The sequence below is a fragment of the Tympanuchus pallidicinctus genome, unplaced genomic scaffold (assembly GCF_026119805.1).
Source record: "Tympanuchus pallidicinctus isolate F22 unplaced genomic scaffold, pur_lepc_1.0 scaffold44, whole genome shotgun sequence".
NCBI classification, from domain to species: domain Eukaryota; kingdom Metazoa; phylum Chordata; class Aves; order Galliformes; family Phasianidae; genus Tympanuchus; species Tympanuchus pallidicinctus.
In genome coordinates this window covers 182,613-203,945 of record NW_026294763.1, presented here as the reverse complement: position 1 = coordinate 203,945, position 21,333 = coordinate 182,613, and the positions used below count along the sequence as shown (strand labels likewise).

The following is a 21,333-nucleotide window of genomic DNA, read 5'->3' as shown; positions in this document are numbered from 1 at the left end:
GTGTTTTCCCGCGGCTGTCTCACTTCCCAAGTGGTGTCACTGACCCCACAGGACGTGACTCAGGCCTGGACCCGTCCCTGTGCCGCCGTGTCACACGCGGATGTCTGTGCACCCCATGAGCACATGTCCCCTCCCACCAGGACGTCTCTGTTCCCAGGATGTCCCCATGCTGGATTTCCTCACTGTGGGTGTCCCTGTGGGCAATGATCCCATAACAGACGTGCCCCACTGTACTGGAGATCCCTGTGGTTGCATGGCAGCAGATGTCCCCACACCACAGCAGGTGTCTCCACCGTGGATATCCCCGCGGCTGCCCCTCGAGGTGGGTGACCCCATGCCAGATGTCCCCACGGCGGATGTCCCCACACCGCAGTGAAGGTCTCTATGGATGGATGTCCCTATGGACGGATGTCCCCAGTTTAGACATCCTCACGACGTGGCGCTGTCCCGCCGCACAGCACGCCCCGAAGGCGGAAGCCCCGCACTCCCGGATGCCCCAACCCGGGGAAGGGGCTGGAAATGCCGCAAATCCCCGCGCCCCGCTCTGCCTCCGCTGTGCCCCCCCTCCGCGGCTGCGGAAGCTCCGAGCAGCGCGCATGCGCGGCGGGGCACAGCTCAACCAGGAGAGTAGCTTACAATGGGCGTGGCTTATTTGTAGAGGCGTGGTTTGGTGTTGGGGGCGTGGCTTGGTGTGGGGCGGGGCGACGCGGTGACGTAAGAGCGGGGCGGGGCGACGCTGGGCGGCAGCCGGCGGTTGGGGGCCGCTGTCAGAGTCGGGGCCGTGAGCGGGGAGCACGGGCGGGCCGGCAGGTACCGGACCGGGGATGGCGGGGCGGGGTCGGGCCGGACCGGGCCGAGGCGGGTGGGGGGCGACGGGGCCGGGTGGGCCTGATCCGGCGGGGCGGGGGGCGGTGGCCGCTCGCCGTGTCCTTGGCGCCGCCGCCCGGGCGCCTCAGGGCGGGGGAGGGGGCGTGGCCGCCTCGGGGACGGGCAGCGCCACTCGGCCAATGGGGAGGTGGCGGCGCGCCTAATGCCGCTCCGATTGGTGGTTAAGGGCGCGAAGCCCGCGCGGCGGAGGCGGGCGCCGATTGGCGGGCGGGGCGCGGGGGCGGGGCCGGGTCCGCCAACCTGCCGCACGTGGGGGCGCGGGGCCGCGGGGTCCGGGACCGGAAGCGGGGCTGCGAGGTTTGCGGGTCGGGATTTGCGAGAGGCCCTGATGCGGGAGCGGCGCCGCTCCCTGACTTGGTGAAGGGACCTCAGTGCGGTTCCCCGCGCTCCGCTTTGCCGCGGGTGCTGCCGGGATCCCGCGCCCGTGGCGCAGCGCCGCCGTCCCGGCCCGTTGTGCTGGCTGAGGGACGGGCGGGCGCCGTGCTGTGCCGTGACCCGGCCCGTACAGGGCCTGCGCCGCTCCGCCGGCCCCGTTCACACCCCGCAGGTGGTGGAAACAGAGCTGGGCCGGTGCGGCAGCCGGCAGCCTGGCTTTCCCTCTGATCCAGCTAAGTTTAATTCTTATCCTTTCCGTGGCCGTTTGATTTTAAGGATTAAAACCCCAAAGCGTTTCCCAGTTAACCTTCTCTTGCAGCAGGTCACGGTGGCTCTGGCTCCAGAGGTGACATTTAGGCCCTTAATCTGCTTTGCGCCCTCACCCGTAGCAGCCCTTGGTCTGCGGGAGCATTCCTGGCGTTTGACCTTTGCAGGAGCTGGCAGTGCAGCCGTGGATCCGCTGCTGTCCCACAGCAGCCCGTGTCTGTGTGCTGTGTTTATGCCCCACTGCCCTCAGCTCCCTGCAGTTCTCCCGTTTGGGGCTGACCCCCATCAGTAACATCTCAGTGCTGAGATGCTGCCGGCTGGCAGAGCTGAAATTGGACACTGCTGCTGATGCTTTTGTCCCAGTGCTTTTTTTCCCATGCGGTTCAGTCGGCTCAGAACTCTCCCCACGCGTTTTGCGGTTTAAACGTTGGGGTGGTGAATCTCTGCTTCTGCTCCCGGGCAACTCTGTGGAGCAAAGATCTCTGCCCTTAATACCTGCCATGAATCAAGGCCCAGGAATGCTGTGCTGCCGTCCCCTGCTTGCAGCTGCAGCTCTCAGGAGGTCTGGAAGCATCGACCCAAACACTCTGCACCAAAATCCTGAGCTTAGAGGGGGGAGTTGGAGCTGCTGCAGTGCTGGGGGACGAAAACTAAAACAGCAAAGCAAATAGGGAAGCCCAGCAGGTGACACAGCAGTAAGGGGACCACGTTCCCCTCCCATTGTAGAATCACTGAACTGCTCAGGTTGAAAAGGACCTTAAAGATCATCAAGTCCAACCCCAGAGTGCTGGGAAGCTTGGTTTGCTGCTGTGGGGTCACCTCCAGCCCCGTGACGGCCCTGGGCAGGCACAGGGCCAGATGGCACCGTCCTACACGTCAGTGCAGCCCAAGGAGATCTTATCGCAGCTCGTTCCCCAGGGCTGTGTTGTTGGCCTTCGTCGGCAGCGTTAGTGGGGAAGAGATGAAGGGGTCTGCCTGGGAACCCATGTCTGAGTGGGCCGTGGGAGAGAGGAGGTGGTTCTGGCGTCAGGAGAGCTCTTCCTGCAGTCAGTTCGTCCCAGTGCCCCGTGACTGAAGGTGGGCTGCGGTCACCTCTGATCTCTCGCTGCATTCACAGCCCCAAATACCGTGCAGGTGCCCCACCTGTAGGGGACAGCCCCGTCCCCCCACTGCTGCCCTGAGACCCACTGCGGGCTGCCCCAGCCCGGCCTTTGTCAGATGGATGGAGGCCAGAGGCAGGGTGAGTAATGCAGCAAGAATGGGTCGAGGAAGAGCTGCTTTGCTCTGCTCACGGCCATGGTCCTCGTAGTAGGAAGGGGAGCAAAGAAGAAAGCTCTTATTATGCAAACCCCACAGAGGCTGTTTTCCTGTGTCCCGACAGGACAGGGTCAGCTGAGCATAGGGCAGTGCAGCATTCAGCAGTAAAACCCAGCTGGTAAGAAATAAATCAAGTTGCTAGCACCGCTCCGGGCTGGTTTGGCACCCGTTTGGGTGGCGTTCTGGAGCTCCCAGCACCGGCTGTGCTCCTGCAGCCGGCGTTTCTGTGCTGGGCTCTCATTCCGTGCGACGGTGTCTCAGTGTGCGCTGTGGGCACGGGGCTCTGCTGCCTGTGGCTCGGTGTGAGCAGGGCACCGGCAGCTCCTCGCAGGGGTTCCTCTCTGTTCCTCTCTTGCATCGCATCAGCTGAGTGCGTCGGGAATGGGAAATGAAGCGGTGTGAAGCTGCGGGCTGCTGTGCGGGGTGGGCGCTGCCCGGACAAAGGTTGTCGCTCGCTCCTGAACCTCGTGCCGGGGTGAGGGAGCTCCGCTGCCTTGCCCCGTTCCTAAAGCTCCTCTCGTTTCTATTCCAACAGGAACTCGTGTGAGGCTGTCGGACAAACATGTTTAACTTAAGGACTTGTGCAGCAAAGCTGAGGCCGCTGACGGCCTCTCAGACTGTTAAGACAATTTCCCAACAGAGGCCGGCAGCACCCAGGACGTTTCACCCCATCCGGTGCTACAGCGCGCCGGTGGCTGCCGAGCCCTTTCTGAGCGGGACTAGTTCAAACTATGTGGAGGAAATGTACTATGCGTGGCTGGAAAATCCCAAAAGTGTACATAAGGTAAGGAGCAAGCTCTCCGGGATATGGCCTCCGCTTCTGTGTGTGCGTGGCCTCCGCTTCTGTGTGGGCGCAGGTAAGTGCAGGCATCCCAGGAGGATTCAGCTGGCTGTGGATGTCCGTCCCACTGCGCTTCTCCTGAAAGCAGCAGCTGCACCAGAAGCTTCTCCTCTCGAGAGCAACCACCCTGCGCTTTGCATGCGGCCAGCACGGAGTTCTCCGCATCCTGGATCACACGTGGATACAAGGAATGGCCTCAGAGGGAATCCGCCCTGCTGAGCTCCAGATGGTGTCTGCTTTCCGGCCCTTACTGCTCCTCAGGAGGGTTCATTCTGGGGGTGAGGAGGGAGAGGGTGCTCCTCACACCTCGCCTCCTGTTTGCTGTGCCCTGCAGAGTGCTGCTGAGCGGGGCTGGCAGTTGGGCACAGCGGTGTGTTGGTGCATCACTGCAGCACGAGGCAGGGCTGCGGGGTTTGCTCCTGGATGGCCGGGGGATTTCTGAGAACCCCACGGTGTTTTTCCCCCAGCGTTTCACAAAGGAAGTGTGACTGCAGGGAACGAGTTTCAGCGTTACCCACATCATTTGTAGGAGGGTTTCATGCATATTCTGGCGGTGCTCCCAGGGCAGTTCTCATTCAGCAGCTGTGGAGCAGCGTGCAGCTATCGCACAGGGCTCAGGGAATGTGGAAGGAATCTCGTGCTCTTGTGTCAGCAGTGAGCTGTTTTCAGAGGCATTGACCCCACGTGTCCAAACCACAGCCTGTAGGCTGCTTGCTGCTACAGAAGCCCTAAGGCAGGGTCAAAGCCAAGTTCTCATCACCCAATTCACTGTGTTCCCTTCTCCCGCAGCCAGCGGTGCGCCCAGGGCCCTGTGCCAGTCTGCAGGCTGAGAGTCGCTTAGAGCATTTCTGAGCACCTCGGGAGCCCTGGGGCTGCAGCTCAGTCCCACTGACCGAGGTTTGCAGTGTGCTTTGCCATCACTTGTGTACAAACGTGGCTCTGTGGCTTTGCTCCGTGGCTTTGCCCTGTCTCTGCCCTGGGTGAATCCCATTGTGTTTTGGTGCTGCCGTTGGTATCCCTTGCAGCAGCCACAGGGCCCGTGCTGCTGGTTTGGGTCAGCCCTGCATGCTGTGTGGATGCTGAGGGACCCGTGGCTGCAGGCATCTCCAAACCAGCTCTGGGTGCCAGCTGGGATCCCAGTGGGACCTGAGGGGCCTGGAGATGCTTCCAGCTGCAGCCGCGCCAGGCTGCTGTGCTGCCGATCCCTGCGTAAATCCCCTGGCACGAGGTCGTCGGATCCCCCTGGGGACTTCATACCTTGCCCCAGGACCTCAGAGGGAAACTGTGCTGCCAGGGAGGCACCTGCATGTCCCGAGCTGATAGCGGGGAGGGTGCGGCGTCCGAACCCAGCAGCCCCAGCTTATCTCTGCAGATAGCAGAAACCCCACGCCCGTCCCGGGGAGGAGCTGGGATTTTTGAGCTTGGCTCACCAGAAACCTCCCTGCCGTCCCATCCCTGCGTGCCTCCGGGCGCCGCGCAGGGCAAGCTCACTTCCTCCATCCGGGACTGATTGCTGAGACTGCAGAATGCGTTCATGCGCTCGTCTCATTTGAGGAAGGAGGGTTTTTTTTGTTTTGTTTGTTTAATTATTTTAAGCTTTTTTCCTCTTTCTGGCCTTCATCTGAATTCCAGTTTCCCATTAGAGAGCTTTGCTGCAGTAAGATGAGCAAACAGGAGCTCAGCTGGGGAGGGAGGAAGTGAGGGTGGGGGGGAATTGTTCCATGCTGGTGGCTGATGGGAGCCGTCCTGCTGCTGGCCCCTTCCCATTGCTGCTCCCAGAAGGAATGCTGGCATACTGCTGCAGTATGGAAGGGCCGTCCAGCAGCCCCTGAACACATCCACGCTGATGTGGGTCCAGCTTTGCCCCTGCCCAGCAGGCAGTGCTCGGTGTGCTCTGCTCCTTCTGCCGGTGCCGGATCGATGTGTTCAGGAAAGGCTTTGGGAACAGCATCACATGCTGTGCACAAGTGCAGGCAGGGAGCAGCCAGGGCTCTCCCCCTGTGGAGGGACACCGTTATCTTGGAGAAGGGCTGGTCTGGCACGACTTGCCTTTGGTAAACTGGCACCGGCTTTTCCCGTCGCCTGCGATGTTTGGTCTGTCAGAGTTTCTGGGAGGACCCGTCTCGTTCCTTCCCCAGGAATTGCAGTCCTGTAGTTTCCTGGCTCCTCTTTTGGGCCCAAAGAACCCTTTCTTTGTGGCTCTTGCTGATATCAGTGCTACTTCAGCCTTCCCAAGCGCGTGCCCCGATGAGGTCCTGGCTGCCCCTGGTGGTTGTGTGGCTGCTGCAGAGCTTATGTCTGCTTCAGAGCACGCCCCAGAGCAGTCTGTTGAGCAGGGTGGTCCGTGGTTCCCCCTGCCTTTAGCAGGGCTTGGCCTGCCCTCGTTCTTCCTGCGTTTTGCTTTCACTGGGGGCCTGGCCTGCAGCCCTGCCATGACGTTGGGCAATGAGGCGTTCAGTGAAAGTCTGATTGCGCTGCACCGCGCCCTGCTTGGAGAGCTCACAGCTGAGCTTTTCCTTTCAGACCTGAAGCAAAGTGCGAGAGGCAAAGGTTTGCAGTGTCAGAACGGAGGTCACGAAGGCAGCAGCTCCCCGGGTGCAGAGGTTTGGGTGTGATTCCAGGTGAAAAGTGACTGCGGGGAAGGAAAAGATGCGTGGTTTTGGGGTGCTGCTGCTCAATCCCATTCCTCCTGCAGTGCCCCACTTTGTCCTGCTGTGCCCCATCTTCCGCTGACCCTCAGCAGTGGGGAAGCAGTAGGGCTGTGCTGCTCCACACCCCTGTGCTCATCACCATAATTCCTTTCTCGTGCTGCATTTGGTGCTGGGGTGCAAAGTATGCCCTGCAGGAGCCATCCCAGGCTGCTTCAACCCAGGAATCCTTGCACCATCCTCAAAAGCCTCGAGGGTGGATGGAAGATCAGCCTGGTTCAGTGTGTGAGCTCTGAAGTCTTCTTGCATCAAGGCTTGGCCGTGGGGTGACGCAGCGGCGTTTGCAGGGCAATGCAGGATGCTGGGAGCCATGTGGGGGCCAGCCCTGCTGGCAGCAGAGAGCAAACCTCCATCTCTCTCCCCTCGTTGGGAGCAGCTGCTGCATTCCCTTGCACGTCTTTGGACGGTGAAGGCTGGGTAATGGACTGGAAAAACAGAGCGGTGAGTCTCAGTCCTGCTCTGCAGCAGCCAGAATTGGAGGCAGCAGCTTAGGGCAGGAGGGGACAGGATGGTGGCATCGCTTTGGGAGCTGCAGGCAGCCCTCCCCCCTCAGCAGGAAACAATGGCAGCACGGTCAGGTGCTGGGTTTAGTTTGTTTAGTTTGTTTCTTTATTATTCTTGCCGTCGAGGGAAATCAGCTGCATGGATATCAGTTACAGCTCCAGGTTTTTCCAGATTTTATTTATGTTCCTCCAGCGTGACCTGCTTCTAAATCTGTTCACTCTGTGCAACCACGTGCTGGGCGTCCGTGTGAGTTGGGGAGGCTGGAAATAGCTGGGGCATGCAGGCTGGGTCACTGCTGTGTGCCCGGAGCTGCCTGCAAAGGTTAGGCTGCAGCTCCTGGTCCCAGGTACCAGGGGGAAACCCCACCTTCTGCCCCAGCCCCACACTGAAGTCTCTGTTAGCTGTGATTTGGCCACCCTCACCTGTATTCTGTCGCAAGCAGAAGAGCTGGTGTCTGCGCTCGTCTCTGTGGTTGTGGGGGTCTGGGTGGCTGTGGGATGTGTTGGCTGGGCCTGGGGGAGAACAGAATGGGGTGGGAGGGGAATGGGAATGGGAAAGGAAGAGGAATAGGAGGGTGAAAGGAAGTGGGAAAGATCAGTAAAGGGAAAAGAATACAAAGGGTAAAGAAAAGGAATGGGAAGGGGGTGGAAAAGGAAGGGGGATGGAAGGGGAAAGGGAAAGGAAGAGAAGAAGAAAGGGAGAGGAAGGGAATAGGAAGGGGAAGGGGAAAGGAAGGGGGTGGGAAAGGGAAAGGAATGAGAAATTAATGGGAAAGGGATTGGAAAGGAACAGTAAAGAAAACCCACGAGTGGAGGGTGCCCTGTGCTGGGAGTTGGGCCCTCCAAGCCCTGGTGAGGGGCTGAGAGCAGCGGTGCTGCTGCCGCCGTGGGGCAGCGTGGTGGGGCTGGGTGGGACGTGGGGCTGAGCGCCAGCAGTGCTGGGAGGTGGGGGAAAGTGAGGGGGAGACCTGGGTGGGAAGCAGAGGGCTGCATAACCTGAAAGAGCTTGAATCCTTCATCTGCGTGCAGCTTCACCTTTTTGTCAGCGGTCTCTAAAAGTCCAAATCAAAGCGCTTGGGGCAGAGTCACCCCCGTGGCTTTGGTGCACGCTACATAAAGGACTTTTCCTTCCGCTCCTGCACCTGGTTGTGTTTTCCCTAGGCAGGCAGCAGGGTACCTGTGGGCTCCCGTCTCCGTCCTGGCTGCTCCACGCGAGGAGCTTTGCACTGGGGACGTTTGGTTGCACCTGCTGATCTGTGCCTTTTTTTCCCTCCAGTCATGGGACATCTTCTTTCGCAACGCCAACGCCGGAGCAGCTCCAGGCACTGCTTACCAAAGCCCCCCTCCGCTGAGCTCCAGCCTTTCCACGCTGTCCCAAGCACAGTTCCTGGTTCAAGCACAGCCCAACGTAGACAAGCTGGTGGAAGACCATCTGGCAGTGCAATCTCTTATCAGGGCATATCAGGTAAGAACACAGCGTTGCGCCGGCGACCACGTTGTCCCAGCAGCTCCACTGCCGTGTAACACTGCCGGACAGTAGGAAGCTTAAAGCCACTGCCACCCCACCAGGGCCATTGCTGCAGCGTGGTTTGCTCTCAGCCCAGGCCAGGAGCAGCAGGGATGGGGCCGTTCCCAGCCGGGTGGGTTGGGTGTGAGTGCTGCATGGGAGCTCCGGGCTCTGCCTCCACCTCCTCTTGCTCAGGAGTAGCATAGGACAGCCGTGCTGCTTCCCGTGCTTTGAAGGAGAGAATTGACAGCACTTCAGGAAACATTGCTTTGCTCTTTGCAAATGGATGAGGGCCGCTCACCACTGAAGCTCGGAGCCACGCTGCCAAAATCAACCTCTGGGGAGAAATGAGTTCCTAGCAGAAAGGAAACCTCTGCAGCACGCACCCAGGGCTGGTGTTTCAGCTCAGGAGAACACTGAGATGCATTCCTGTGGCCATCATTCTTTCCATCGTTCTTTCCCTGTTGGTTTGCCCAGTCGTGCTCACCTCTGGGGCACTGCACTGCTCCTGCTGGGCTGTTTGTGAGCTCCCTGCACTGTGCTGATAGCATGGCAGCTATTGCTGGCTCCTTGTCCTGCTGGCTTCCGAATGCTGCGCTGTTGGAGGCAGGCACCTCCAAAGCAGCGATGTGCCCACGAAGCCCTCAGCCCCCTGTGCTCCCTCTGCTGTCTCAGCCTCCGCAGCGGCCGTGCTGGGAGGTGGTTGCTCTTGACCTGCTTTCTCCGATGTGGACTGAGAAAGCTGCAGCCGTAGTGGGGAGGTTCCAGGCGGGGAGGCGTGCAGGTGGGTGAGGGCTGGCAGCCCCACCTGTGGTATGTGACCTATTTAACCGGCAGGCAATTAATTTCCCAAACCAGATTGAGCTGGAGAGGCCCTGTAAGGAAAGGCGAGAGGTGTCCTGCCCTGTGCTGGCTCCTGGTGGCACCAGCACCGGTCTGTTCCTCCCCTGTGGCAGTGCTTGGGAGCCCAGCTCATTATTTCCTTTAAAATGACCACCGTGGTCTTGTTAGGACTGGGGAAAACAATCTGCCTCTGCGTCCCTGTGGCGGAGGAGGCCGTGGCACCCGCGTGGTGGGACTGCTGCCACTGCTGCCTTGGAGTTCTGTGGGGGGAGGGTGGAAGAAAGAGGAAGAAAAGCACGGGAGAAGACCCCCTCCTTGTTCCTGCTGTACCCGAGCTGAGCTCTGGATGGAGGAACCCAACGTGGGAGGGCACTGCGGCCACTGAGCCCTGGAACTGCTGGCCCTGAGATTCGGGATAGCCTTTCATTCCCTTTTCATCCATTTTGGGGCAGCCCTTAACACAACTCGTGTGGGCATCATGGATCCAGAGGGCAGCCCTGAGTACTGGAAATCAAAGCCATGAGTGTTCAAAACAAGAGCAGTGTGGACTAAAAAGAAAAGCAGTAAGCACTGGATGTCAGTAAAGTGTGGGAGGGAAAGTCTCAGCGGTGCCAGGGGCAGCAAGGAGGACTTTCAGGCTGAAGAGAGCAGCTCTGGCTGCTGAGCGCTGCTGAGCTCTGTGGGGCGGCACAGGTAAGTGGGGGGCAGTGGCGCAGTGCTGCCCTTCCCAGTTCTGTGCTAGGAGCTGCTCCAGGCTTCAGAGCCACGGAGTGGGGCTGGGACCCTCGTGGCCGGCTCTGCGGGTGACGTGAGGAGGGAACCTGCATGAGGTTGTGTGGTTTCGGTTATTATTTTAAGGAACATCTCTTCAATGAGTTCGTCTTAATGACTAATCTGTATTGTTGCTTCCAGGTCAGGGGCCATCACATTGCAAAGCTCGATCCTCTCGGCATTAGTTGTGTAAATTTTGATGATGCGCCTGTAACTGTTTCTCCAAACGTCGGTGAGAATTACTCTGCAAATTAATTCGAATGTAATTTAACTTTTTTACCCCTCCCCTCTTTTGTTTTTCTCCCTCTCCCCTCTCCCTCCTGGTACCTGTTCTCCCCTCCGTTCCCGGCCCATTTCATAGATTCGAGGGCACCATGTAGCACAACTCGACCCCCTGGGCATCCTGGATGCGGATCTGGACTCATCCGTTCCAGCCGATATTATCACATCCACAGACAAACTGGGTGAGGGCTTTGAGAGCAGTCAGTGCTGCATTGCTTGAGCTCCTCTCTCTCTCACAGCTTTGTAGGTAGAGCGCTTCACCAGTGCAGGGGAAAGGTCTGGAGTTTCCTCCCTAACGATGGCTGCAGATCAGTTTGGGGAGCGCAGCGGCGGCGGAGCAGCTCTGCCCCCCCCTGGCCGTCGCCGCTCCCCGCGCTGAGCCCTGAGCTCTGCCCTTGTGCCAAGGAAGCCCTGGGATGCTCTCCCACCTGGGTAGGGGTGGAAGTTCCCCTGCTTTGGAGCGAGGGATGCATGCGTGAGTGGCACACAGGGGGGTGAAGCCCTAAGGCGCCGTGCTCCCAGCACAGCAGCAGCGAGCTCCTTCACCCCGCCGCTGCCTCAGGGCCTGCAAGGCATGCTCCTAACCTAGAGTAGAGCGCAGCGATGATCACTAACCTCGCACAGCTGCCGATCTGAATTCTGTCTGTGTGTCTGTCTGTCTGATGGGTGGGTGGGCGACCGAGCGTCGTGCTGCAGGGCTGGGATGGAGGAGCGGTCCTCAGGATGCTCCCTGCGTGGCTGGGCGCTGCATTGCCTGGGTCAGCCCTGACCCCTGGGCTGCAGCCGGGCGGTTGCCGTCAGGGCTTTGCAGTGTTCTCACTGAGACTTGGCACCGTGGCTCCCGGTGTCGATTTAATTAGCAGGAGTGCATAATGAGAGCAGGGAGCGAGCCGTGCCGCTGCTACCAGCTGACGGTTTGCACCAGGGCTGGGTTGCATCGGCTGCCGCAGCCGTGTGTGAGCGCAGGAGGCCGCGTGTCCCTTCAGGAGCACCAGCTGCAAAACCTCATCCCGTGGATCCTGAAATAAAACTGCTCGTGCTGAGCAGGGCAGCGTGGAGACGCGGCGGCTGGGAGGAGAGCTGCCATCTCCTGCTTGCAGTGTGCAGCCAAGCCCAGCCCAGCAGCAATCCCACACGGCTCCATGCAGCACTTCTTCCTTAATTGGCAACGGCCTCATCGCTGCCGAGCCAGCAGAGCTGCCTTCCCACGTGGGAGCTTCCCCACGCCGCGCTCTCCTCACAGAGGGGGCAGTGGATGAGCTGCACGGGGCAGGATGCACACCGTGTCGCATCCCAGGTCCCCGTGGCACTGAGGGGTGATGTTTCCCACTGGCAGCCCAAGAGGGGCTGCGGGAGGTGGTTGGAGAGGCGGTGCTGTGAGGGGCTGCAGCACATCTCTGGCATGGAGAGAGATGGGTTTGAAGGGGGATGGTGGGGGGCTGCAGCTGGTGTGCTGCAGGTGTAGGTCAGGCTGAGGGGGAAATCCTTCCACCAGAGGCTGTCGCTGCTGCCCAGAGCCGTGGGTGCCCCAGCCCTGGAGGTACCCAAGGCTGTGGATGCAGCCCTGGCAGCCTGAAGTCTCTTCCAGTCCAACCACGCTGGGATCCCATGGCTCAGTGCTCCAGGATGCTGCCTGCCTGCAGCCCGGCCTCATGGCTGGGGGCTGTCAGGAGGACAAGGGCAGATTTTCTGGCCAGTGCCAAAGATCCACTGTAGCCTGTTGTTTGTAGAGAAAGCCAATTTCTAAGCAAATCCTGCTGGCTTTTAGCTTGGAAAGAGTCTTTCCTAACACTTAGGCTGCAGTTAATTTGCAGAGCAGTTAATAAGAGGAGTGTTTGTTAGACTTGCCCTGGAAACAATCTTTTGTTTCCTATTTCTGCACATTGAAATCCTTAAAGGTCAGCTGTCGCGCCGTGAGCTGCGCTGCGAGCAGCTTCTGCTCTGAGCGGGCGCATCTGAGGAGCTGCGTGCCTCGTCTCTGAAGCTGAGCTTTTGTTTCAGCTGCCTTTTGTCCAGCAGCTCCCCGCTGCTGGGTTTGGAAGCTGTCTGTGGGTACGGCGGGGCGACCTCTGGGTTAGAGCAGGAGTGCAGCATCCCATGCAGGGAACCCCTCACTGTGCCCAGCCCGGTTCCTGCCTGGGCGATGGAGCGCTCCCGCTGTCGGTCTGTCACGGAAGGAGCCTTTGGCAGGCGCCAGCTGTGCCCACAAAGCCTCTGCTGCCCTTGGGGCCGTTCTGCAGCCTGCAGTTGAGGCGCTGCGCACCAGAGGAGACCTCAACCCATGCAGCCCAACTGCTGCCCAGTGTCTGATGCCCCCTCCCTCCCTCCCCAGCACATTTGCCACCAGGACCCCTTTGCCACGTAGCGCAGCCATCCTCCCCCCACCCCACCCCTCCTTGCCTCCAGCGCTTCCCACTCTGAATTGTTTTCTGTGTCATTTTTTTAGACTCATGTTTTTCCACGGCTGTTCTCCTCGCGGTTTTTTTCCTTTACTAACTCTGACTGCGTCTCTCTATCTTCTCCCTCTGCACCCCCCGCCCACCCCAGACCTCGCAGTGTTCAAGGAGCGACTGAGAGTGCTAACAGTGGGAGGTACGCACCCCGCAGCCCCAACCCCGTGCAGCACAGGACTCTCCATAGGTTATTCTGGGCCCTTTGGCGCGCGGTCGGCGATGCTTCACCCCGAGTTGGAGCGCTCCCTGTAGCAGCACTGGGGCCCTCTGATCTGCACACACCTATCGCTCCATTGCCTTTCGTTGTAACCTCGTTGTCGCGCGCTCGGTGTTAATTGCTGCTTGGTTCTTGCGCTCAAACCTCCTCCGTGCTCATTTTGGGTTTTGTGCTGCTTTTGTCCCCCTCCCCTCTTCTCTCCTCTCCTCCCTCCCCCACCTGCGGCCGACCCCCCCCCCCCTCCCCCGGCCCCATCCCTTCCTTCTCTCTGCTTCCGCTCGTCCCACCACCACAACCCTGCAGGATTTTACGGGCTGCATGAGTCCGACCTCGACAAGGTCTTCCATTTGCCCACAACCACCTTCATCGGAGGAAATGAGTCGGCTCTTCCGCTGCGGGAGATCATCCGCCGCCTGGAGGTGAGGGCTGTGGGTCTGCAGGCAGAGCGGCGCGCAGCACAGAGCTGTTGGCAGCAGCGCCGTGGCTTTGCTGCAGGTTGTTGCCTCTCTGCCTCGCTCCCCGTTCCTGGCTGACCTCAGGACGGAGATGAGCAGGGCAGGCCCTGATTCTGGGAGGTTTTCCTCATTCCCTCCTGCCTTGACAAATGGGGTCTGAAAGCAGCCTGAGGTGCGGTGCAGCCCTCGGAGGCTGTGAGTTCTGCACTCACAGAGTGCAACAGGCAGAGAGGGAGCCGTGCTGAGCGCTGGGGTGAGGCAGCGTGCTGGGTGACTCCTGGGAGGTGCAGCTCACCGCTCACCTTGCCGGGTGCTGAAAGAGGAGACCGAGGGAACCCCGGCACCGCACGGAGCTGCCTTGGAGCTGGGGACGCGTGCGGCTCCTGCTGGTGCCTGACGGGCTGTGCGATGCTCCGGGGCAGATGGCCTACTGCCAGCACATCGGCGTGGAGTTCATGTTCATCAACGACCTGGAGCAGTGCCAGTGGATCCGGCAGAAGTTCGAGACCCCGGGGATCATGCAGTTCAGCAACGAGGAGAAGCGAACGCTGCTGGCACGCCTGGTCCGCTCCACCAGGTACCCTGCCAGGGCCCCCATTTTTCCCCATCTATTTCCTGCCGGAAGGCTGCCCTCGCTGGACGGTCACCACCTGCATCACCTCTCCTTGGTGTCATCCGTGCGGTCCCTCCAGGCCGGGCTGAGCACAGATCTGTGACGTAGGGCTCACTCAGGTGCTGCCAGAGCGCTGGCACAGAGCCTGCAGACAGATGATGCTGGCAGAAAACAGCTAAAAATAAGGCGTTGTTCAGCAGCACAGCATGGAGTTGTGTGCATGCAGGGTGGGAGCAGGGAGCTGGGCAGCAGGAGAGGGCGTGGGGCGAGCAGGGGCTGTGCCCCCCAGTAAGGTCCTCTCTCTGCCCCCCCTTCCAGGTTTGAGGAGTTCCTCCATCGGAAATGGTCTTCGGAGAAGCGTTTCGGTCTGGAGGGCTGCGAAGTGCTGATCCCAGCCTTAAAGACCATCATTGATAAGTCGAGTGAGAAGGGAGTGGATTATGTGATCATGGGGATGCCCCACAGGTAGGTGCTGCCGCGCTCGGTACCCTGGGTTCAGTTCTGCAGGGTGAGCAGCCGAGCTCGGACCTCAGCAGCTCCCTCTGTACAGAAGGGCTCTGGGGGGAAGAGATGGGAACGGCGCTGCAGAGCCCACTGTGTGCCTGTGGCCAAAGGAGCTGCGTTTGAACAGGGCTGCAGCGTGAGGGTGGGATTTGGCCGTGCTGCAGCAGGGAGGGCACCGAGGGCGTCCCCATCCCCGCAGGGACAAAGGATGTGCTATATACACAAAGGACGTGTTACAGCTTGGGACCCCGTCCCCTCGTTCCCCGCAGCTCGGGGGCTGTAGGGCTGCCCCGGCTCTCTGGTTGGGAGGCAGGGGGCTGTGCTGCCTGCTGCTCACCGACGGCGGCGTTGCTTTCACAGAGGGCGCCTGAACGTCCTTGCCAACGTGATCAGGAAGGAGCTGGAGCAGATCTTCTGCCAGTTCGACTCCAAGCTGGAGGCTGCCGACGAGGTGAGTCCTCCTCCACTCCATCCCCCAGCAGCCTGCGGGCCGTGGCGCTGCACTGCACCGCCGTGACCCCGTCCCTCCGGCAGGGCTCCGGTGACGTCAAATACCACCTGGGGATGTACCACCGCAGGATCAACCGCGTCACCGACAGGAACATCACCCTGTCCCTGGTGGCCAACCCCTCCCACCTGGAGGCGGCTGACCCCGTGGTCCAAGGCAAGACCAAAGCGGAGCAGTTCTACTGCGGGGACACGGAGGGGAAGAAGGTGAGCAGGGTGGCGGCACTGAGGGGCTGGCACACAAACTGCCGTCACCACGGCTGCTCCCACACCTCCCCCTGGTCTGTGCTGGTAGCTCCTGTGGGGGCTTGGCCCCGAGCAGAGCTCCCATCCCCAAGCAGGGCTGCGAGGGCTCAGCTCCACACTGCAGGGTCTCATTGTGTGCGGGGTGGGAGTGCTGGGGGCACCGCGCCGGGGGGGTTTGTGCCCAAATCGCTGCCTCATTCATCGCCTGTGGCACTCCAGGAGAAGTGGAATGGTGAGATCAAAAGTACTTCCCTTCCTCCCACACTGCGAGGGCTGGGAATAAATAGAGCAGCTCTGTCCTCGCCTGGCAGGCAGCGTCCTCAGGCAGCCCCCGGCTAAAGCAGCGGAGCAGCTGAAGGCGCAGCGAGCTCTGCCACAACGCGCTCCTTCTTTTGGGGTGAAAGCATGCAGGAAAGGTGCATTTCTCCCAGCTCAGTCCCTGGAGTTGTGGAGCAGAGGGTTTTGGGGTGGGACGATGGCCCCGAGCATCCCACAGGGATCGCAGCAGCTGCCGCTCAGGCACTGTGGGAAGCCACTGGACTCTGCAGTGGGGCTGAGATGTGGCCGCAGTGCCGCTGAGTGCCTTCGCCCTGCAGGTGATGTCCATCCTCCTGCACGGCGACGCAGCATTTGCAGGGCAGGGGATCGTGTACGAGACGTTCCACCTGAGCGACCTGCCCTCCTACACCACGCACGGCACCGTGCACGTCGTGGTCAACAACCAGGTAAGGGGCACAGCTGTCCAAAACCAGGGGAGATGCTGCAGCTCCAGTGCTGGGATGGGGCTGGGGAAGCCCGGCTCGCTGCAGCCCGAGGCCTGGAAGTCACCTGCATTCCCCAGGCGCCGTGCAAGCTGATGGAAAATGCCTGGCCTGGTGCCTGCCTGGCTTCAGTGCCAGCCAGGACCTGCAGGCAGCACAGTTCGTTCCAAATCCCGTCCTCTCCAACAGATTGGTTTCACCACTGACCCACGCATGGCCCGCTCCTCTCCGTACCCCACCGACGTCGCCCGCGTGGTCAACGCTCCCATCTTCCACGTCAACGCCGACGACCCCGAGGCTGTGGTTTATGTGTGCAATGTGGCAGCGGAGTGGCGAAGCACTTTCCATAAGGACGTGGTGGTGGATTTGGTAAGGAGGTGGCACCAGGCTTTGTCTGGAAGCTGTGGCTTCTCCAGCCTTTGGGGCACGGTTTCAGGGGAGGGAAAGAGAGGGTTTAGGTGAGGCCATGCGTTCTAACACCTGGGGAAGAAGCGCTGTCTCTGTCTCTGTGCCTGCCCTCGTGCCTTGCACTGAGCAGGGCAGAGCTGCTCCCTCCTGGGCTGCTTTGGACTTTGCATAGCACACAGACGCTGTGGCTCTGCGAGGCTCAGGCTGCAGGGCTGCTCTCAGAGGCCCCCTCCTTCCCCACAGGTGTGCTATAGGCGCAACGGGCACAACGAGATGGACGAGCCCATGTTCACGCAGCCCCTGATGTACAAACAGATCCGGAAGCAGAAGCCAGTGCTGCAGAAATACGCCGAGCTTCTGATTTCACAGGGGGTTGTAAATCAGCCAGAGTACGAGGTATGTCACTGGGGTCAGCGTGCAGCTGTGCAGCACTGCGGCATGGGGGGTAGAGGAGCTGGCACCCCCAGCACCCTCCAAGGGAATGGGGTGCACCCATCTTCACAATGGAAAGGTCGGCACAACATGGGAGAGGGATGCAGGGCACCGGGCACACAGACCTGCCCTGGCTGCCTCAGAGCCTCGTGAAGCTGCTCGGTTGGTTCAGAGCTGTGGTGACAGCTGGTGGCCCATCGCCACGCACCTAAAGGTGGCAGAGCTGTGCTGCACTTGGGTGAGCAGTGGCTGGGCTGGGAGCTGCAGCTCTGCTGTGGGCTGTGCCAGCTGGGAACAGGAACATCTCGTTCCCATCTCGTTCCGGGCTGCCCCTTGATCTCTGCAGTGCTGAGCTGCTCCGCAGCCGTGCCCTGCGGCACCGGGAGGGCTGGGGCTGAGCTGCAGGGCCCCCAGGGGCTGCCTGGCACAGGGACCCGCTCTGAACCCAGGAGCCCGAGCTCACGCCAGCACTGTTGTTTGGAGCCTCCTCAGTAACGCAGCTCTGCCCGCTTCTGCCTCGCAGGAGGAAATCGCCAAGTATGATAAGATCTGTGAGGAGGCCCATGCAAGATCCAAGGATGAAAAGATCTTGCACATCAAGCACTGGCTGGACTCCCCCTGGCCTGGTAAGTTGCTGACAGCGTCTCAGCTAGTGCACAGCCCCACTTCTTCAAAGCCTGCCGGGGTTCCGGTGCCCCGTCAGCTGGCTTTCAGCAAATGCATGCTCACGGGGTGAGGGCGCCGTGCTGGCACCCCTGCTTCTGTCCTTGGGGTGTCGGTGGGGCCGGGCATTGGCCCTGCAGCACCGTGGCTGCTCCTCCGGCCACAGGTTTCTTCACTCTGGACGGCCAACCCCGCAGCATGAGCTGCCCCTCCACCGGGCTGAACGAGGAGGACCTGACGCACATCGGCCAAGTGGCCAGCTCTGTGCCTGTGGAGGACTTCACCATCCACGGAGGTAGGAGCTCGCTGCAGCCACGTGCTCGTTCCTGAGACGCTGTGGGAGAGGGACGGAGCGCTGAGGGGTTCAAAGGGAGCTGTGGTTAATTAGGGGAGGAGCGCGAGGAGCAGCTCGTCCTTGGAGCTGCCCGGAGGAAGCGTTCCCCTGCCCCGGGCCGTGCGCACAGCGTCAGCCCACGGGCAGCTTTGGGGATGGAGCTGTTCTCACCGCCACGAACCATCGCCTGTCCCGGCAGGCCTGAGCCGAATCCTGAAGACCCGCGGGGAGATGGTGAAGAACAGGACTGTGGATTGGGCGCTGGCTGAGTACATGGCGTTCGGCTCCCTGCTGAAGGAGGGCATCCACATCCGCCTGAGCGGGCAGGACGTCGAGAGGGGCACCTTCAGGTGGGGCAGCGCTGCCGTGCTCGGCCCCACGGCCTCTGGAAGGGATCCCAGACCACACGGCCTTTGTCCTTTGGGCTGTTTATTTTGCCGCTCTGCGCCGCGATCCCCTGTTGGCAAAGCAGCCGGGAAGGGGGAATGGCCAAATGAGACACCGGTGAAGCAGCAGCTTGAGTTTGGGAGGAGGTAACGCTGCCCTTCCCCCTCTTCCAGCCATCGCCACCACGTGCTGCACGACCAGAACGTGGACAAGAGGACCTGCATCCCGATGAACCACCTGTGGCCCAACCAGGCTCCCTACACCGTCTGCAACAGCTCTCTGTCTGAGTACGGCGTCCTGGGTGAGTGTGACTCCGTGCCCAGAGGGCCGCAACCCCAGCCCTCCCCCTAACGCTCCCCTCACCTCTCCTGCAGGCTTTGAGCTGGGCTTTGCCATGGCCAGCCCCAATGCCCTGGTGCTCTGGGAAGCCCAATTTGGGGACTTCCACAACACCGCCCAGTGCATCATTGACCAGTTCATCTGCCCCGGGCAAGCCAAGTGGGTCAGGCAGAACGGCATCGTCCTGCTGCTCCCCCACGGCATGGAGGGCATGGTGAGGACCCCCCCAGGCCCCGCTGCCTCCCAGCTCGTGGCAGCCTGGCTGTTCCTTCACTGCCTGGCTCCACCTGCAGGGCCCTGAGCACTCATCCGCCCGTCCAGAGCGGTTCCTGCAGATGTGCAACGACGACCCCGACGTCTTCCCTGTGAGTGGAGCTCAGCCCGACCCCCCGCTCACCACCCCCCCCCCGGGGCCTTGCCGGGCCCTGATCTCCCCCATAAAGCTTGAGGGTGGGGGGCGGCCCTGGGGTGGGCTCAGCACAACGTAGCGTGACGCCAAGCTGCCCTCAGCAGCAGTGCGGTGCAGCGGGGAGGCCGTTGTCCCACGCTGGGAGCACAGAAGCGCGGCTGTCCCCAGTGCTGCGCTCTCTGTGTGTCCCCGTGTGCTTTGGGAGGGGGCAGCGGGGGGCTGGGGGGCAGCAGGGCTGCGGGGCCACAGGGCGCTGCTGCTCCTCGACACCCGCTGACCCACGCTTGTTGAGGCAGAAGCTGGACGACTTCGACGTGCGCCAGCTGTACGACTGCAACTGGATTGTCGTCAACTGCTCCACTCCAGCCAACTTCTTCCACGTCCTGCGGCGTCAGATCCTCCTGCCCTTCCGCAAACCGGTCAGTGCCCGGCGCTGGGGCTGTGGGTGCAGCAGGAGCTGCCGGCTGCTCGCTGCGGGGCAAGGGGGGGAAGAAAGCTCTGGGGTTGGAAACCACCGTCGTCCTTGGGCAAATGGAGCAGCCCGTGTGCCCTCCTGTTCGCTCCCAGCCGAGCAGAGGGAGGGCGCTGCCAGGCAGCTCGGGGCGAGGAGTTCTGGCACTGCTCACCGTTTGGCCTCTCCCTCCCCTGCAGCTGATCATCTTCACTCCAAAGTCGCTGCTGCGCCACCCTGAAGCGCGCTCCAGCTTCGATGACATGCTGCCAGGTACGTTTGCCTCCTAGGGGGTGAAGGGCAGCAGCCGGGGTGGTGTAAAGTCCTGCTGGCAGCATCCCCACGCCGGCCACCCCTGCGCTGCAGTAGATTGAATCCCTAAAATCCCTTTGGTTGTGGTCACCTCGGGCTGCGGGTCCTTATGGCCGCACCACCTCCCCGTTCCGCAGCCCTGCCGCGTTCTCCCCGCGCTGATGGTGGGCTTCCATCCTTCCACAGGCACCAATTTCCTCCGGGTCATCCCTGACAGCGGCCCCGCAGCGCAGAGCCCGCAGAGCGTCCGCCGGCTGCTGTTCTGCACCGGGAAGGTTTACTACGACCTGACACGGGAGCGCAAGGCCCGCAACATGGAGGCAGACGTGGCCATCACCAGGGTGGAGCAGGTGAGCCCGGCGCGTCCGGGTTGAGGCCGCAGCGCTGGGTGCCACGCCACCGCCACCAACCCCCGTCCTCCCGCAGCTGTCGCCGTTCCCCTTCGACCTCCTGCAGAAGGAAGCTCAGAAATACCCCAACGCCGAGCTGGTGTGGTGCCAGGAGGAGCACAAGAACCAGGGCTACTACGACTACGTCAAACCGCGCCTGCGCACCACCATCAACCGCGCCAAGCCCGTGTGGTAACAGCAGAGCCGGGGGTCCCCAGGGGCAGCACCGCAGTCAGGGCCGCCCCGGCGCCCCCCAACCTCCATCTCCCTGCAGGTACGCAGGCCGGGAGCCGGCAGCTGCCCCCGCCACCGGCAACAAGAAGACTCACCTGACGGAGCTGCAGCGGCTGCTCGACACCGCCTTCAACCTGGACGCCTTCAAGGACCTGGCCTGAGACCCCAACCCCCACAGCCCCCCCGCGGCCGCTGCAGCATGCGCGTGGCTCTGTCCGTCTTTCTGTGTGTCTGTCGCTCGCCTCCCGCCTCCGTCCTAAACTACACGCCTTGTCAACCCAACGCCTCGCCTCGTGTGTGCCGCCGCACCGGGACCCCCGCGCTGAGACCGAGGTCCCCCATCGGGGTTGTGATGCCTCCACTTGGGACTGATTTTACCCCCCCTCGGGGTCAGGATTCCCCACTGAGGCCAAGACCCCCCCGTTGGGGACGGGATCCCACCGAGGCCGGGATGCCCCCGAGCGGTGGGCTCTGCTCACGCGCAGACACGTTCGGCCCTTTGCTCCCAAAGCTCGGGGTCGCGGTTGAGTCGGGGACTCCCTGTTCTCCATCCCAGCCCCCTCGGCTCTCGGCTGCCTCACGCTGGGGACAGGACGGGGTGACGCGGGGCCGCGCTGCCCCACGGGGCTGCTGCCGGGGGGGCGGGGGGCGGCGGGACCCCAAATCACCGCTGCCCACGTGCGGTGCCGCCACTGCCGGCTGTGACACGTCGGTGTCGCTGTCGCCCCCCCCCGCGCCGCCCCCTGACGCAGTGCCCCCCCCCCCCCGCTCCGTGTCCCGCTCTGCGCTCGGCGCGCGGCTGCCCACGCCTGGAAGGGGGGTGGGGGTGAAGGGAGGGGTGGGCCGGGCGGGCCTGGAGGGGCGGAGCCGCGCATACAGATGAGCCCTCGGCCCCATTGTGCGCGGCGCGCGGCGGC

The 21,333-nt window shown here is 61.8% G+C and overlaps 1 protein-coding gene across 4 annotated transcripts; it reads left to right on the top strand.

The window, feature by feature from the left end:
* Positions 1-702: 702 nt before the first annotated feature.
* On the top strand, positions 703-20,698 carry OGDH (oxoglutarate dehydrogenase). 4 transcript variants are annotated; one of them, XM_052702345.1, is made up of 24 exons: positions 703-810; positions 3,383-3,631; positions 8,176-8,364; positions 10,382-10,484; positions 12,850-12,894; positions 13,276-13,391; positions 13,850-14,004; positions 14,359-14,505; positions 14,905-14,995; positions 15,079-15,258; positions 15,894-16,022; positions 16,248-16,427; positions 16,710-16,862; positions 17,422-17,524; positions 17,728-17,856; positions 18,095-18,245; positions 18,456-18,583; positions 18,657-18,835; positions 18,915-18,986; positions 19,327-19,449; positions 19,682-19,754; positions 19,980-20,143; positions 20,220-20,374; positions 20,457-20,698. In XM_052702345.1, exons 2-24 carry the CDS (start codon positions 3,410-3,412, stop codon positions 20,575-20,577), a joined length of 3,108 nt encoding a protein of 1,035 aa, XP_052558305.1. In that variant the 5' UTR covers positions 703-810; positions 3,383-3,409; the 3' UTR covers positions 20,578-20,698. The 4 variants fall into 4 exon arrangements, with proteins under 4 accessions (XP_052558305.1, XP_052558306.1, XP_052558307.1 ...); XM_052702346.1 differs by lacking the exons at positions 703-810; positions 10,382-10,484 and adding an exon at positions 10,162-10,252; XM_052702347.1 differs by lacking the exons at positions 703-810; positions 12,850-12,894.
* The last annotated feature ends 635 nt before the right edge of the window (positions 20,699-21,333 follow it).

What these genes read in the sequence shown, in the direction of transcription:
- OGDH (XM_052702345.1), top strand. Translation starts at nt 3,410, where the DNA reads ATGTTTAACTTAAGGACTTGTGCAGCAAAGCTGAGGCCGCTGACGGCC. An exon ending in AGCTGGAGGCTGCCGACGAG is followed by an intron (nt 14,996 to 15,078) that starts GTGAGTCCTCCT and finishes TCCCTCCGGCAG; the next exon opens with GGCTCCGGTGACGTCAAATA. An exon ending in GTCGAGAGGGGCACCTTCAG is followed by an intron (nt 18,246 to 18,455) that starts GTGGGGCAGCGC and finishes CCCCTCTTCCAG; the next exon opens with CCATCGCCACCACGTGCTGC.